The 16,690-nt window shown below is 33.5% G+C and overlaps 2 protein-coding genes across 3 annotated transcripts; one reads left to right on the top strand and one right to left on the bottom strand.

Moving 5' to 3' along the window:
* Positions 1–245: 245 nt before the first annotated feature.
* Positions 246–10,803, bottom strand: LOC128155540 (uncharacterized). The gene is made up of 8 exons (XM_052817303.1): positions 10,711–10,803; positions 9,605–10,075; positions 6,905–7,472; positions 2,611–2,831; positions 1,995–2,083; positions 1,739–1,856; positions 1,281–1,406; positions 246–596 (listed from the first exon to the last, which is right to left on the bottom strand). The coding sequence occupies exons 3-8, from the start codon at positions 7,468–7,470 to the stop codon at positions 469–471; spliced, it is 1,248 nt and encodes a 415-aa protein (XP_052673263.1). The 5' UTR covers positions 7,471–7,472; positions 9,605–10,075; positions 10,711–10,803; the 3' UTR covers positions 246–468.
* On the top strand, positions 10,800–15,597 carry LOC128155541 (ubiquitin-associated domain-containing protein 1-like). 2 transcript variants are annotated; one of them, XM_052817305.1, is made up of 10 exons: positions 10,800–11,119; positions 11,517–11,584; positions 11,876–11,986; positions 12,155–12,257; positions 12,534–12,648; positions 13,415–13,505; positions 13,987–14,106; positions 14,317–14,403; positions 14,694–14,832; positions 15,237–15,597. In XM_052817305.1, the coding sequence occupies exons 1-10, from the start codon at positions 10,864–10,866 to the stop codon at positions 15,356–15,358; spliced, it is 1,212 nt and encodes a 403-aa protein (XP_052673265.1). In that variant the 5' UTR covers positions 10,800–10,863; the 3' UTR covers positions 15,359–15,597. The 2 variants fall into 2 exon arrangements, with proteins under 2 accessions (XP_052673265.1, XP_052673264.1); XM_052817304.1 differs by having other exon boundaries at positions 10,801–11,119; positions 11,873–11,986.
* Positions 15,598–16,690: the final 1,093 nt, after the last annotated feature.

Genomic DNA, 16,690 nt, shown 5'->3' with positions numbered 1-16,690 from the left:
GGGGGGGGGTGTAAATTAAACTGATTTGCTTTTACAAGTTTTGCCCGAACATTATTGAATTTAAATGAATTTCTAATGGTAACAGATATTCTGGGACACCCTGTATTAATTATATAGAGAAATTTCTAACACTCGCCCCCTCTGGATCCGCGCATGCCTTTTTAAACAAAAATAAAGCAAGAATAGGCAGTGACATGGCTTGGGTACATTAAATAATTTAAAATTTCTATTCATAAACAAGAATACTGGCTTTCGCTTATTTTATTTTTTTCACAAGAAAAATAAATAAAAATACTGCAATGACTCGTTTGAGCAAAATTCAACATATTACACAAATATATCAACAATATATATAAGAAAATATAACATATATATCACATAAAGATATTATACATATAAAATTATAAAATTAACAGTAGATCCTTAAACGTATCTTTATCACAGACAGGTAGGAAAAGTTCACAACAATCAGAAGGTAGCGAAAGGCCCAAGCACGTGCGACTTTTCCCGCCGTAAACTTCGGATGGTGAAAGCTGGGCTCATCAGTTTGGAATTATCTAGACGAGGACTGTACGCTGCCGGACCGGGGGTCTTTTCTGTAAAAAAAAAAAAAAAACATGGAGAATTTATTTTCATCATTAAATAGCGATATTACCTCGGGTAAAGTAATATCTACAAGACTATCACTTCCTACACAAGATCTATGATTAATAACAAACTTAAAAAAAAACGCACGCAAATTCATTATACATATCACTTTTCGTTCATTTATTTTATTTTTTTTATATTTTGTTTTCCCCTAAAATTATACTTTCTGAATATAATTCGGATGTTTATTATGATTTGCTATAACATTAACCTTCAAAGTTTATTACGAAATATGCGGTGAGTTTTTTAGATTAATATTCCAAAGAAATACAAGTAATGTGATATTATTCAAAGAAATCTTTCTTGCCTTAACAATTAATCATCATCCCGATTGATTATGATTAAATTGGCATCAAATCAAATATTCTTTCAATCGACTTTCATATACATGTACTTGTAGTAAAGTGTTATTTCATATTCATTTGTTCTCATAAAATATTATTTGACACCAATCAACCATAGTGAAGTGTTGTGTCGGTTCATTCTGTTAGATTTTGCCTTTATTGGACCAGAGCACTGTCCCCTCTAGCGATGTGATATTTTTTAAGATATTAACAATATAAAGAGCCATTTTATTTGATACCAATTAATCATAGTCCAATGTGATACCAGTTCATTCTGTTCGACCTTACCATTATGGGACCAGAGCACTGTCCCTTCTCTGCGGAACTGGTGTGAGAAGGCAGGACTGGATCTGTACACTACTTTGTCCGCCTGGTTCTTCTCGTACTCCCCGGGTGAGGGCTGTTTAAATGACCCTGTGAAATACATTAGAAACGGGCAGTGATAGGATATTCGTTTACAGAAAACTGCATAATATTCAACTAATTATCATTCGTCACATTAAATATCTTTAGCTATGTTTTTATAGTCAAAATATAACAGGCATTACAATAGATTTTTCATATTTAATTTACAAGCATAAGTATACACATTGAGCACATAGCACGGTGCTATTTCTCTTTATATAGTATAATTTTTACTTCCACCATTCTAATTTTCTGACAAATATTGCTAAATGACATGGCAAAAGAGAAAGGAAAATGATAAGATTATTTGAAGAAAAACAAAACATGTATGCACGGCGTACCTGGGTTGGACAAGTCGATTTTCCTCCTGACACCGATACTGAAGGAAGGGGCCTCAATCGTGGTCCTCTGTCTGGGCCCCAGAAGTGGGCGCTGTGTGTAGGAGCTTGGCGTAGGCCACTGTTAAGACATAACGTTGTAATAATTAAACTCGGTTTACTAATGGCAAAAATTCAAAACTTGAAGACTTTGTGGTGTATTATGCTTGAGAATGAATTGATGATATGGTTGATGATATTGTCTTATATCAAAACAAACCGCATTATCGGAGAAGAAATCTGTTTTCTGTTGGTATATGTGGGGACTTTGAAACCACGATTTCTCCCACGAGGTTCGGCCTCCACCATCTGGAAATAAATCCAAAATAAATGTATGTGTTATGGTTTGTTTTTTTTTTTTACGAAAGATATGCTACATGTTTGTCATCTCTATTACATTTTCGGCAATTCTTCAGATTGGCAACGTGTCTTCTAATGTACATATGATATGTAAAATGTAATACATCCTCTAACAAGGATACATGTCCTATTCAAAGTCTAAAATAATTCGGTTTACAAGTTATAAAGGATTCCAAACGAGTAAACAACCAAATTTCAAGGTGCAAAGAATGACTTCCAATAATACATGTATGTATTTTGATTCTTGACAAGAATTGATAAATAAGAACAGCTATCTTCATAGTATTAGCGTTATAAAACAGAAGAACACATTTAAAACTTATAAGCCTTTTCTGTAATGAATTCGAAGGTGGAGTAAAATCACAAGAAGGCATGTTGTATAGCATAGGAACACGGTAACACACTTCCGTGGTCTGAAGGCCCTTTTCTCCTCTAGGAGCACTTTTTGAGAACGTAATTACAATATGAACATCTACCTTTATCTGGTTGAGTTTTGCTGCCAAACGACCAGGACGGGGCGTTCGTTTCATACAAAGGTTTATTCTGCGGTGAGTATGTACACGGCCCTGGTCCCTCCATATCGATCCTCAGTGGGGGTCGGGCACTGTTCGCCTCGTCCCAACCAACCACCTTCTTCGGCTTTTTGGGCTCTTCATAATACAGACTGCTCATTGGTGGTCGGGGAGCCGGTTTCGTTCTGTAAATAGATATTACGACATTAAAATAAGTGAGTACATATGTAATATGTCAACAAGTGGTACGCGAAATGGTACAACTTTTACGTAGACTCTCTCTCTCTCTCTCTCTCTCTCTCTCTCTCTCCAAATAAAAATCTGTTTTTTCGAAGAACAGCACTAAGAGGTTTCGCAAATTCATCAATTTAGCAGTGTTCAATGTTATCTTGACTACGACGAGGTTCTCAAGAAAACTATTTCTGAAAACAAAAAAATCAATAATAGGCAGATCATATTATTTCTAAACTTCACAAGGGGCAGATAATCGTCATCCAAATTAAAATCTAGAAACGTGGACTCATTGAATCAAAATACCTTGATTTGGGAGTGGATTTGTTTGAACCATTTTTCGATAGAGATGATAGTCCAGTGACTGTAAACGATTTGTTCGCTAGAACCACCTGAAAAGTTCCGTTTGTGTGCATTGTTTGCTTTTTGTTTCAACTCCGTCTGTGTTCAGCCATGTTTTCAAGATTTGTTTTTGGAACGGTTCACAGAGATTTGTTGTTAAAGGGTAGATCTTAACATGTTTTAACTATGTTAAGAGGGAAAAGAGATTAATGCAACGTCAAGCTAATGAAATCGGATTTTAAGTCTCTATAGGGGTTGACCGATTGGCGAATAAACTTTAAAATTCCGGATTCATAAAAAAGCTGCAGGGGATCTATAGGTGTATTGTCCATAGTGTTAATGTGACCCCCTCCTCATCTTTTTGATTCTTTAAACATAAATCAAACATATTTCGTATCAATTTCAACGTCACTTATACGTACGGATATCTTTACATGGTTAAACTTTTAAGTAAATTTTCTTTTGCTTCATTTGAGATAATTAACATTATCTAGAATTTTTGGTTATATTAATTGAAGTACTCTTGGAAATACTGTTTTGCAACAAGCGGCTATTAGTATATGTTTCATTGTTAATCGAAGCTTAGTATCTTTAAGGGGTATGGTCACGATTTTTATCAAACTTTATTTTTCTGTTTATATTGTTTACAATGCTTTAGAAATTCATTTCTAATGAGCAACCAAAATTGAGTGTTAGCCGTAGAGTTATAAGCAAGATACAGAGCTCACAATTCTTTGTTATGTAAACAAGGTTCGTGTCCTTTCTTTTGTTTATATTGGCTCAAGATTTCAATATACCAGTAAAAGGGTTTTTTTCAAGTTGAATTTTCTATTTGCTGACTTTTTAAAGCATAAATTAACAGTTCCTAGCGTTTATCATATTCATTTTAGGTCTAAAACTTGAATTTATACTTCAACATTCAAAATGTTAACAGAAGCATGGTCTGCACGAGCTTTGTTTACATAACAAATAGTTGTGAGCTCTGTATCCCGCCCCGCTTATGACACGACGATTTGGTTGACTTTTAGAAATGCCTTACTGGAGCATTGTTAACATTAAAAATGGAAAAATAATTTTTGACCAAAAACGTGACTTTGCCCCTTAAAAATGTGCCTGCAATAAGTTGGTATGATAGCATTAACCATACTAGTGTAACAAGCTTTAACAGGATCTAAAATAATATAAAATATTTAAATTCATAAAATTTAACCAAATATTATATACAAGTGTATTTTTCTTTTGTCAAAAATTTTTTTACCTGTACTAACCTTCTTGGAATTTCTGTAATAATATTGAGTGATTGTGACGTCACAAAATGAATGCGTAGAGAGTTACATGACGTTACTATGAAGGACTTACTTCCGATTGAAAAAGTTCATTGGAAGGTTGCAAGGTTTTGTCAAAGTGTGGTTTCTATCATCTGTCGTATACCAATAAAAATGTAAACAATGTCATTGTTTAGTAAATAGTTTAAAAGCATTATATAAAGGATTGCGCATGCAAATGCTTGCAGCATGGACGATGTAATGGTGTACAGCTACATGAAAACATGCCCCAAACTGTATATTCAGTACATGTACTGAATTTTTATACGGGATCTATATCTACCCTAGAATTCTTGTCAAATAGCAGTTTCTTTATTAACGATATCAAGAGTTAAAATAGAAAACTTTTAAAATGTTGAGTAAAATTTTGTCCTATGTATGTTTTCCTTACCTTTAAGCGTTTAAAATTCCATTTACCAATTATTTAAAAGCTTCTACCTTATTATAATGGGTATTGATCCGTGCAGGGTTTCATTCAAAGTGTTTATCTAAATTGTTTTAGGAGTTGAGGGTTATTGATAATTGAAAAAAAAAACCGGTTAGCTATGCACTTTGACAACAGACACCATAAAAAACTACCCTGAAGTTGGTTTAAATTGTTTTAATCACTACCAGAATGGGTTGTAATATACGTGTGAAAACCCAGAAAATACTTGTTCTAGACAACCGTAACATACATGTACTTGTTAAAATTGCCCCCAAAATCGGGTCACTTTCGAGTAGTAATGAATTGATTTTTGTTATTCACTACAATACTACAAACACGTAAGTTTTCTTTTGCATCCGATCAGCTTATTTGGTAACGATATTAAATATCTATACAATAAGATTACAATAAAGTTAAAGAGACCTAACTATACAAGGTGCATATTTTTTCATAACAGAGCATTTACGAAGCCACCCTTTGAGCTATTGATGTACAAATATGAAACGACATTGTTGTGATCAAATTGAATTGAAGGAAGGAAACCTTTTCAGTTCGATAATTCCAGTTTAGCAATCTATTATGATAAAAGATTTGACTTTTACATTAAACCACATACATTTATTAATTTGTGTCGCACATTAGACTAATATTAATTAATAATCAAAATCAAGATGTTCATGTAAACTGACCGACTTCAAATCTAAATGCGAACGAACTGTACTTAAAGGATTGGGGGGAAAAGCCACATATACTAGTATCTAACAGTTTCACGATTTGGTACTTGCCTGCCGTGGTATTGCCAGCATCTTATCTTGACGGGACCAAGAAGTGGCGGGAACATGGAAGCTTAAAACGCTCAGGAAAACCAAGAGGAAAATCTTAGCATTTCTTTCCTCCCCGGAAACAGTCCACAGGCTGTTCCTAAACGCGTTTGTAACGAAAGCATAGAAGACCAATTTGCTTCTTTTATAATCCAATAATGAAGCTGATATCGGATCAATTTCCTGTTGTTTGAAAATTCTCTGAACAGGTAAAAATCTATATTTAGTGAGATTTATTTATCAATAGAGCACTTTATTTATTAACAGTATTGTGAAACTTGGTCTTTAGCATTCAGTATATAGGTATTGATGCAGACAACGGTAGCATTAAGGGACGGGAAGGCATTTGTTAAGGCATTGAACAACTTGTGCGATATTTGCCACGGAATTCGGTTGATTGATACAGTATGCGAGAACATTTAAGAGAATTAATGTGATGTGTTAAATGCGATGCAAGAACCATGATTATGTACCAAATAAGCTTTTATAAGCTAACAGTATAAAAACCTCAGTGACAGTATAAAATTTAACGTTGCCAGGAAAAGAGCCTGTTTTATACATGAAGAAATGTTTAAATGGGCATCGTTTTGCAGGCCGATTGCTTTATATATCTTATATAATCCTCTTTTTTTCTTGGTTTAAAAATTCCTTTCAAAGATTTATCGAAGGTAGTCTAATCTTTTATCTCATTTCGTCAGTGTCTCTCCTCATGGGGTTTACGATTTTACTGGTTGTTAGACTACGAATAAAGAGACGGGAAGAATAAGTATACATAAGTATACAGAAACACTACTTTTTTTGGTGATAATGATTATTTACTATATGTATAGTACTTTGATGTGTTGTTATAGAATCTATGCATGGATCTGGAGAGAGGATTCAAACTTATTAAATTCATATGTAGTGTTAGCGAAAATACTTTTCAAAAATGCCACGCCCCCCCCCTCCCCAAACAAACGAAAATATCCATCTGTCCCTCCATATCCGGGAAAACTTTATGGATCCGCCTGGAATCCTAAATGTATACTATGGATGACCCTTAACTCGGGTTTCTTGACAAATTTAACTCTATATGTTTCACCTTTAGTCTCTTTTAACGCTATAATACTCACTTAGCGGATACGGTGACTGTCGTTAGGCGGATAAGTTTGGTCGGTACCCGGATGTGTTTAGGAGTTGGACTCGGCATACCCCGGTAATTGCTACCATTAGGGGGCGGGATGGGGTCAAATCTGCCTTTTCCAGGAGCCAAAACAGATTGTCTGTTCGAGCTCGATCTTCCATATTCCGAATATGAACGTACTCCATTCCTTTTTGAAGGACTATTGGTGTCTCGCGAAGTCTCTGTTTTGTCATCCCCGATGTGCTTTACAGAAACACCCGTAACCGGTCGAGAAGATGTCGTCATTTCCGTTTTGCCATCAATGTCATTTTTGGCTTCATTGGCTTTTGGTCTTTTTGCTATGTCGTGTTTTACAATGTCCTCCGACTTTTTAAGTGATCCAACAAGATGAAGATTTTCCTTATCTAAAACTGTGTCCTTATATTGAAGAACCCCATCCTCGTTAAATTTGGCTTCCTTCAATTGGATAACTTCTCCTGTCTTTATAGAGTCGTCGATAACCGATTTCTGTCCAGACAAATTGTTTTCTAGCGGATTTTCTACTAAAGCCGCCATTTCTGCAGGGAGATAAAAATAAAGTTTATTTTAAAGATCAAGAAGCAAGTCATTTATAGATTAGATTTTTCAAAAATCAATATCATGGGCTAAAAGAAACATGAATTCTAAGTCTAAGTTTGTTATTTTTTAATATCTTGTGTTTTAATATATTTTCTATATTTTGCTATTTAAATCTATATATACTATACCTAATTTCAAATGTTTGGTCGGCATAATTAAAGTATTTTTCCCTTATATATCTATATATATATATTTTTCTCGCTCCTCTAAGGGACAGTATGCATAATAATAACTCTGTAGAAATGACATACACTTTCATTCATAACAGTTTAAATTACTTTTATACCTCCTCGAAGGTATGAATTACGCGGACTGAATTGAACTTGAAAGTTGCGCCCTTAAAATATACCCGGTAAAAGTGAACCTTAATTGAAAATCACTATTCAACCAAACAGATTCACTGCATGGTTAGATCATTTTCATGTAAGGTGTTATGTTGTGAAATTTAACCATTTCTTTGCTACAAAAGTACATACATGTATGCATAGTACTTCTTGTTTGGAATGCACATTTTGATTTTTCGTAGGAAAAAAAGAAATCGTTTTCCTTTCGAGCTCCCAATAGGCACTTTAATTTTTAAATAAATGAAAGAGAATAAATTTTGGGTCCTATATCTTCGTCTTTCATTTACAGGTGATCAATAAAAGGCGGATTTTAACACATTTAATTTACTTACATTTGAATGGCATTTCTATGCAGATTCTTTAGTCTAAATAATCGCTCGCTAAATAATCGCACATGCATTAATCATAAATGCAAAATTTTATAAAATTATGAATTCAAATAAATCCAAAATTCGTAGCAATAACCACCCTTCCCTACGCTGTTTATACAGGATATCTTCTCGTATGAATAGTTCATATGTGTGAAATCCATGTTTCACATTCGTGCACAACTCAAAAGTACCATATTCGAAATCAGGCAACGATAGCTAAATCCGAAATAATTAGTTGTAATGTTTAAAGAAAACAACGATTCTGAAGAAAACGTGTGATTGCTTTTCAATCCTCTAGCAAATGAACAAACTGAATTAAGCTTCGTAATACCCCTCAAGAACTTGAAATAAATATGTCATTTACCTGCTGCAACGAAAACAAAAACATTTCAATTCGGTCAGGGTTTATTGTATTGCACAAATTATTTTTTCTTCGTTGATAAAGAACACACTAGACCTGAGCAATATGGTGACGTAAAGAAAACTCTCTTGACTTATATCTTTTCAATTCGTCATTAATTTTGCGAGGCTTCGAATGTTTGTGTCCCCAAGTAGTTGACGCTAGCAATGAAAGAATTTCATTAAAAGTTGGAAATTGAGAACGCGTTTGTTATTTGCTAAAAGATTGTATTTTATGGCAATTGAAGTCCGGACTTAACTATTTTAGCTGCATTTTATCTATCCGATTGAGTCGACCTTTATGTGGGCTTAAAACATACTATAGAATGGTATACAAAGAATTTTGCTAGTCATTCCTTAATAGACCAAAACGCACTTGTCAAAAGTTTGATGGTGATAGTCTCATGAAAAAAAATCAATACATGTAAAACTTGGTACGTTAAGTCCCATGTCGAATTTAAATTTGATTTTTGTACAAGATAAGATTTTAATTGATATTTGTAATTTATTTCAAGTGTTTTGATTAGTAGAGTTGTACCTTCGCCAACAACAAGATCGATATACATGGTATGCATTCACATATATTTCGATTCTAATGTGGATTTCTTTTGAAGTGAAAAAGAAAAGGACATAGTACATTCATCATGATCCATTGACTTTGCTAAGATAAATAAAATTTGAAACAAAGTCCATGATTATTTTAATTTTGTAGTAAATTGAAAGCTAAATTGTCACTGTCACTATATTATGGCCTACGTGAAGTTGGGGTGAATTAAATAGGAACATCGATTATCTATCATCGATTTTGACAAATGAATTACACAACATACTTCCAAAGTGATGTCAAACAAAAAGGCACACATTTCTCTGTATTAGCATTTTGACAGGAATTAAATATGTAAACGGTTACTTGGTTTTCACGTCATCAAAAGCAAGATTACTAGCTCTGAAACTTACCAGTAGTCTTTTTTTCGTAAAAACTCCTGCTCCTACATTAAAGGTGAATATTTCAAAATGTATGTCAATTTCCTCCACGTATTTACATTTGCATTTAAAACACCTTTTAATCTGATCTTTGTCCGTTCGCCATATTATCTAGTCAAGCAGAATATCTCCAAGGTCTAACGCGATCCTTATATATAAATGAAAAGAAAGACTGTATTCTTTATGTATTCTTTAAATAGCCGTTTTAAAGTTTAAAATCTACCGTAAAGAGACAAAACACATTACATGAAATGTACACGGTATATCTCTTAGGAAAACGTCCAGTATTTGCTTATCAATGTACGAAATGATTGGATTGTGAATTGTGTTGATTTTAATGAATATACGCGGGTTCGTGCTGGGGTGGTAGACATTAATATCGAGATTTCGGGGAGACCTCCAGACATTCGTGTAATGGAAACGTTCCTTTATATCGCTGGCCTCCTGTAAATAAATAAATGGTAATTAAATTAGCATTCGACCTATACTAGCAAGTTTCATAGTTATCTATGTGTATAAATTTTAACAACTTATAATATATAAAAGAGAGAGAGAGAGAGAGAGAGAGAGAGAGAGAGAGAGAGAGAGAGAGAGAGGTGGTCTGGATGGTGATTTATGCATGTAGGCTCCATCTTTACAGTTTGGGACAAGTATATATTCTTTGGTGAGTAAGAGGTCTGGAGATCCGCTTCTCTTCTCAGATCATCAACCTCAGCATTTATACGGAGATGCGCTATCAATCTTGATGGCCAGAAGAGCGCAAATTGTTGAACCAATGTCGCACTGGTCCTGCATGGTTCAAACCACAGCTCTACCAGTATACAGAGACAATCAAATTCACGAGCCCATGCCATTGCTTTCAGTCTATTCGGCTTCACAGGAGTGGATTCAAACGGGCCGAAAATGCGATAAGGGACAATTGTGGAAATATTAATTATACTGAAATTGCTAATTTGCATTCTGGTTAACATGGTTAAGCAAGCTAGATTAAAAATCGTCAAAGGGAATTGTGTGGAAAAAACAACAATTATTTAAGAAGCAAGTTCCTAGAAAGAACGAAATTTCCACCCGATACATACCTTTTAACTTGTTTTCTTTTTTTTATCACAAGCGTAAGCTGTGGCCTATCAAATTAATAATAATGTCGGGCTCGTTCAACACATAATTAAACTACGTTTTAGTTCGAATTATCTCGGAATCATCTTTGTTTGTATTTTGGCTGTCAAGTCAAAATGTATGTTTCGGATACAAGCATATTTCCTCATTCAGGACTAAGAGTGCGAATAACAAATATGAACGGACAGGATTTCATTACAGAGCTTAAATCTGATATGAAGATAGATGAGTTAAAGATAATATCATTGAGTCATTTTTCAAGTCCTGCAGAGAGTATGAAAAAATCCCTATATCATCGTATTCTTATGGTGCGTACCGGAAAAGTCTTGTCAGAAGAGAGAACCGTATTTGAAGAAGAAATCCAAAATAATGGTATGTTCAAGCTAAAGCCATCTTTGGGTGTGGGAAACACTTTAGGACAGTACAATTTTGACAATACAAATGAATTATAGATGAAAATGCAGTAAAGCAATAAAGGAAAATCATAATAGCTGTAATAAAGCTTCAAAAATCTTTATTGGTTATATATCCAGACTGTATAGTTTGTCATCTCCTATCTATGTCTGCAATTTTTTAAATATCATGTTTGCTGGTACTAAAAATTGTTAATGAAAGATCTTAACTGATAAGATCAACGCATTTGTAAATTATGAATAAAATTCATTTTATTGAACAAAATTTGTATTGGAATGTTGCCAAAATATTGAATAATTATGATTTGTTTATCAGTTGCACATGGTTTAATGCAGAAACTTTCTATATATTTCAGATGAACTCCTCCTTTTGAAGAAAAGGATGCCAGCCATGAACTTTGACACCAAAGACCGCACAGCCAGTGTATATAATTTATATATTATTTATCTTTGTTATCATTAATCAGTTTAAACGTAAATTAATTTCAAAATCAGCAATCATGATTTTGAATGAGGAATACGCCTTAATCCTTGGGTAAATGCTCGAGTGACCATTGCCTGTCATTTGATATGTTAATTCTTTTTTACTAGGGTCAAAGTCAGATCAGGGTTGAACATTGTTAGTTAGTTACTGAAGTGAACTCTCTGGCTTATGGTCCTCTTGTTCTGTTTTCAGTTTAGTATTTGACTGATCAGCTCTTTTGTATTTCAGCAGAAAGATGATTCCAAGAAAGTTCCAACTGAAGACATAATAAACAAATTGACATCAACACTGCCAAATCCACAACCAGCCAAAGCATTAGAACAACCAGCCATCACTGTGGATGTAAGTTAACAAGTTACTTCTTTTCGAATTATTTGAACTTCTTGAAGTCCTGATAAAGTTTAATATTTACTCTGATATATTTTTTTCTAATGTTGCCTCATACCATGACAGTATACTTATATGAATATAAATGTTATTCATAATTATTATTGTGTGTTTTTTATTCAGTTTCAGACAGAGCTACGAAAAATACTGATTTCTTTGATAGAGGCAGCACAGAAAATCTTGGAACTAAATTCAGAGGCTTCCAAGATATTCAAGCAAGCTGAAGGTTTTGGAGACTTTTAAAAAAATATATTAAAAAAGAGCCATCTTTTTTTATCATTTCAACAACAGTGTTATTTGTATGTAGTAGAGGTGGATTTTTTGGGCACGGGCTCTAAATTTGAGTATGTGGAGATTATCAAAAGGAAATAAATTTTTGAATGAAGCATTAATGATTCACAATAACATGCTCCTATGCAATACTACAGGGCTATAACCATAAGACACTGCAGTTAACTTGTCCTTTCTGTGATGAGGTCTTTGATCTAGTTCTTGTCTTCAGAGATGCTGAATGAACCCACACAAACAGAGCAGGAAATTGATGCTGCAGCATTGAAAAAGCTTTGTGACATGGGATTTCCTCAAAACAGAGCAAAGAAAGCCCTTTTGCTCAATAGGTATGTGTATTTCAGCAAAATGTACATTTCTTTATACATGTATATTGATTTATACCATTTTACCTGTTATTTTAGCAATGATTTAATGTGCTTTATACACAATTGATTTCACATCACTAAAAATACAGTATGCATAAATTATTCTTTGCTATTACATTTACTACCTTTTTAAATTGCAAATACATGCCTGGCATAAAAAAGGATATTTATGAACCCCTATATCACAACTTTTGGCACACTTTATATAAAAAAAATAACAATGGATCTACAGGAAGATGCTGTATAAAAATTGAATAGGTGAAGACAACCTTGATCTGTTTAATGAATTAACAGGTAAAAGGTAATTTATCTTATGCATACCTATATTTTAGAGAAAAAAATTTAAAATCATTTGGTTCATGATATAATTTTGGGATTTTCAACAACAATGGTGAACAGAAAGATCAAGAGATTCATGACAGCAAGACACCTTGGAATTTGAATAAAAACATCAGAGAAAATGTAATACAAGCTAGAATTCGATAATGAATAATTTTCTACATTCCGATTGATAGACATGTCTGTCTTTCTCTGCTGGGGTACAAACCGTACATGTATATACCATGATGCTTGTTAGCAAAATTATGGTACATGTATAAGTCAGCAGAAAAACTGCAATTCAAGTTGCTTTGTTCATTGGAAATCATTGTCAATTTTGCTTATCAAGTACATGTATTTTACAGCTACAGTGTAATATAGAAATTTTGATATTGGTCATTGTTTACAGCATGTCAGTAACATCTGCCATGGAGTGGCTGATCCAGCATGAATCTGACCCTGACATTGATGAACCACTGCCAGGAACCTCCACATCTAAGGTACATCATTGATACATCACTCTTACTCAACTATTGAGGGGATGATCATCTACTGTAAATGAAAACCGATCAGTTTACTCTTTATGATTTAGAATTAAAATTAAACTTGTGAAGCACATACAATTTGGGAATGAAATTGAGATCCTTTTCTGTCACAGAGTTTGAAAAGGCTGTGAAATAAACAAAACAGTTATATATGATATGAAATTGATTGAAATTGTCCTCATATCTGGTGATTATTAAATCGATTCTTTTATAGTCATTACATGGGGCATTGTTTAGTATTTGTGATTAATCATCATCTTCTCTGGGACTTTTGAAAATTTTAGAGGTATCGGTATTTAAATGTAAATCCAGTAATGCTCACTAGAGATTGAAATTGCTATTACTGTATCTGTTAGATGCTTATAGTCTATGTACATCCAACTTGGTTATCAACAATGATTCATTCAGTGTACACCATTGGAGTATTGGTTTACAGGAAGAAGGTGCAGTTGGTGGGAGGGAAGAGAACTCTTTTACAACCAATGGTCATCAAACCACCAACATTTTACAGTCCCTGAGAGAGTATCGTAGACGAGAGTTCAAACCTAACCACACAGTGAGTCAATATTGAGTGAAGTGGCAATAAAGAAGTTAGGGTTAAAACAGAAATATTGATACAGAACAATTTGAGATCATTAGAATGAGTTGAATGTGTTACCATTCTCTGTGCATGCTTATATGCATTTATATAGCTTTGTATCTAAATCTATGTGCATTTATTAAATTTAGATATATGTTGTACTATCATCTCTTTTTCTATGGACAGGTATTGCAAAACCTGATTGAGATGGGCTTTGATGAAAAAGATGCATTGGAGGCCCTTCGTATCAGCAGAAACAACCAAAATGATGCTGTGAGTGCATTTAATCAATCATGGATGTGATGTTGACCTCAAGCAATATGAGAGTGTTTTTTTTAAATAATGTCACTTAAACAAAGTAAAGAAGAGCTTATTCTAAACCCTTGGCATTGGCACCTCAAGGTTTTGGGCCATACTGACACTCAAATAATAGTTCCTCATCCTTGATAACATTATTAAAACAGTTGCATAGAAAAACTGCATCGAGTTTTGATTCAACTTTTATTTTCAAGATGAATGAATAAATTTGACATTTTGATATGGAAAGTGTGTTTCAATTTCAGTGCGAGTGGTTGCTAGGGGAGAAGAAGACAAGTTCACAAGATTTAGATGAGGGATTGGACACAAATGGTGCCGTCTACAAAGCCATCATGGCTAACCCACAAGTGCAATTAGGACTCAACAATCCGAGATGTCTATTAGGTACAGTATAATAAATCTGTATAATTTATCATATTAGCCTTCCTTAATTAAAGGCAGAGCAGCATATTTGAAATTCACTTTGAATATTGTAAATTCCTTCTATTACATGATCCCCCTGCTTTGTACCAAACTACAAGAATATAAAATCTCGAATGCAGAATTTTTCTCCTTATTTTTTATAGTTTTCGACTCTCAGAAAAAAATTGTGAGATTTGAGAATCTGCAAAGGGGGCTTCTCGCAATTTTTCACGGATATTAATTCCTCACATTTAATTAGGAATCTTCAGTAGTTACAATTTAAATAAATCATAATGCAACATAAAACATATAATGGTAACTGTTAATTGAAATTTTATATTCAATTTTTAACCTTCTGTTCAATGCAATTTGTTATTTATTTTCAGCTTTCTTACAAATGCTAGACAGTCCCCTGGCAACACAGCAATGGTTATCTGACCCTGATACTGGTCCACTTTTGGTGCAGGTGTCCAGGATTTATCATGCAGAAAAACATGCTGAAATGTGACATTATTGCTCCCTTCAATTTGCTGCTGAACATTGACATTTTTAATTGTCGCCATCTTCTGTGATATCATTTTATGTTACTTTGGTCTGTTTTATTCTTCCCTTGTGCTGCTTTTTAATTACCTGTATTTATCTGTGCTATAAATGTTGTAAACAAAATTACAATATATGGATTTAATGTAACATAATATTGCTGCTGAATCATCTCATTGAACAAGAGTTAAACATTTTGTTTTTGTTTGTGATATTTTGAATCATCTTAAAGGAAAACATCAACATTGCAAATTTCAACTTCAGTTTGGGATCTGCTTTACATGATATGGACACATATGGTAGCCAAATACTGTAACATATACTCTCAGTGGAAGTATCAGGTAAAATGACAATAAAAAATAACATCTTAAAAGATTGATGATTTCCTGAAATGAAAATTTAAAGAATGTCACAGTTAAGGCATATCTTTTGTGCTATTGACAAAAAAGGTTGACCAATTTTCCAAAGAATAAGGAGGTTTTCTGGTAAATTTTGTTGAAATCTTGTAATCTACGGTTCCCTTTGATATCAGCAGGGAAAAAAAGGTGGTACTGAGGGTTTTTTTTATGTAAGCAACAGTTTTAAAATAAACAAAATGGTTGGTGATGAATTTGTATATTTAAGTGAAATCAACAGGAAAGAAAAAAAATAGCATTAAAAGTATGAAATGTATAATAATGTGTACAGTGTTTAAAATTTTACCCCCCTCCCAACACACTTTCACACAAAGTTTTAACAATAATTAAAATTTTCGAAAAGCTTACCCCTGTTATTTTAATTTTTTATTTTTTTATTTGCCCAATTTTGTTTCGTTGGAACACGATTTTGTCTGAACACCACAATTTTGTTTCGACGGAACATCCACAATTTTGTTTCGTCGGAACTGTTACCCACTTCCTCTCAGATTGAACTTTATGGTGTCTTTTTATATAGCAATATATTGCATATGAAAAGTCAATTACATGTAGCATGCCCTGATCTAAAAGGGAGTCGGGAGTCCAAGCCTCTTGAAAATTCAAATTTCTAAAAATTCCAAAAAATATATCTCGAAATCCCCCCGGGAAAAAATTGTCTGGATCCGCGCATGATTCATCAGAAAATACAAACTGTACTTGAATAATACGATATCTATCACAGTCTAGCAGAGCCAGCAGAAGTTTCCTAAAAAGTGGGCAAATCTTTCTTGCATCTAGAAAAAGTCATCTCCTCCACTTTTTCTCGCATCAAAGAGAATTAAGTCGCGGATTAGAGTTTTGAAGATTGACGATATTGTTTGTCGTTGTTTTTTTAGGGTTATTTT

This window comes from Crassostrea angulata, chromosome 7 (assembly GCF_025612915.1).
Source record: "Crassostrea angulata isolate pt1a10 chromosome 7, ASM2561291v2, whole genome shotgun sequence".
NCBI lineage: Eukaryota > Metazoa > Mollusca > Bivalvia > Ostreida > Ostreidae > Magallana > Magallana angulata.
Note: the sequence above shows the minus strand (reverse complement) of the source record. Positions and strands in the feature narration are given on the sequence as shown.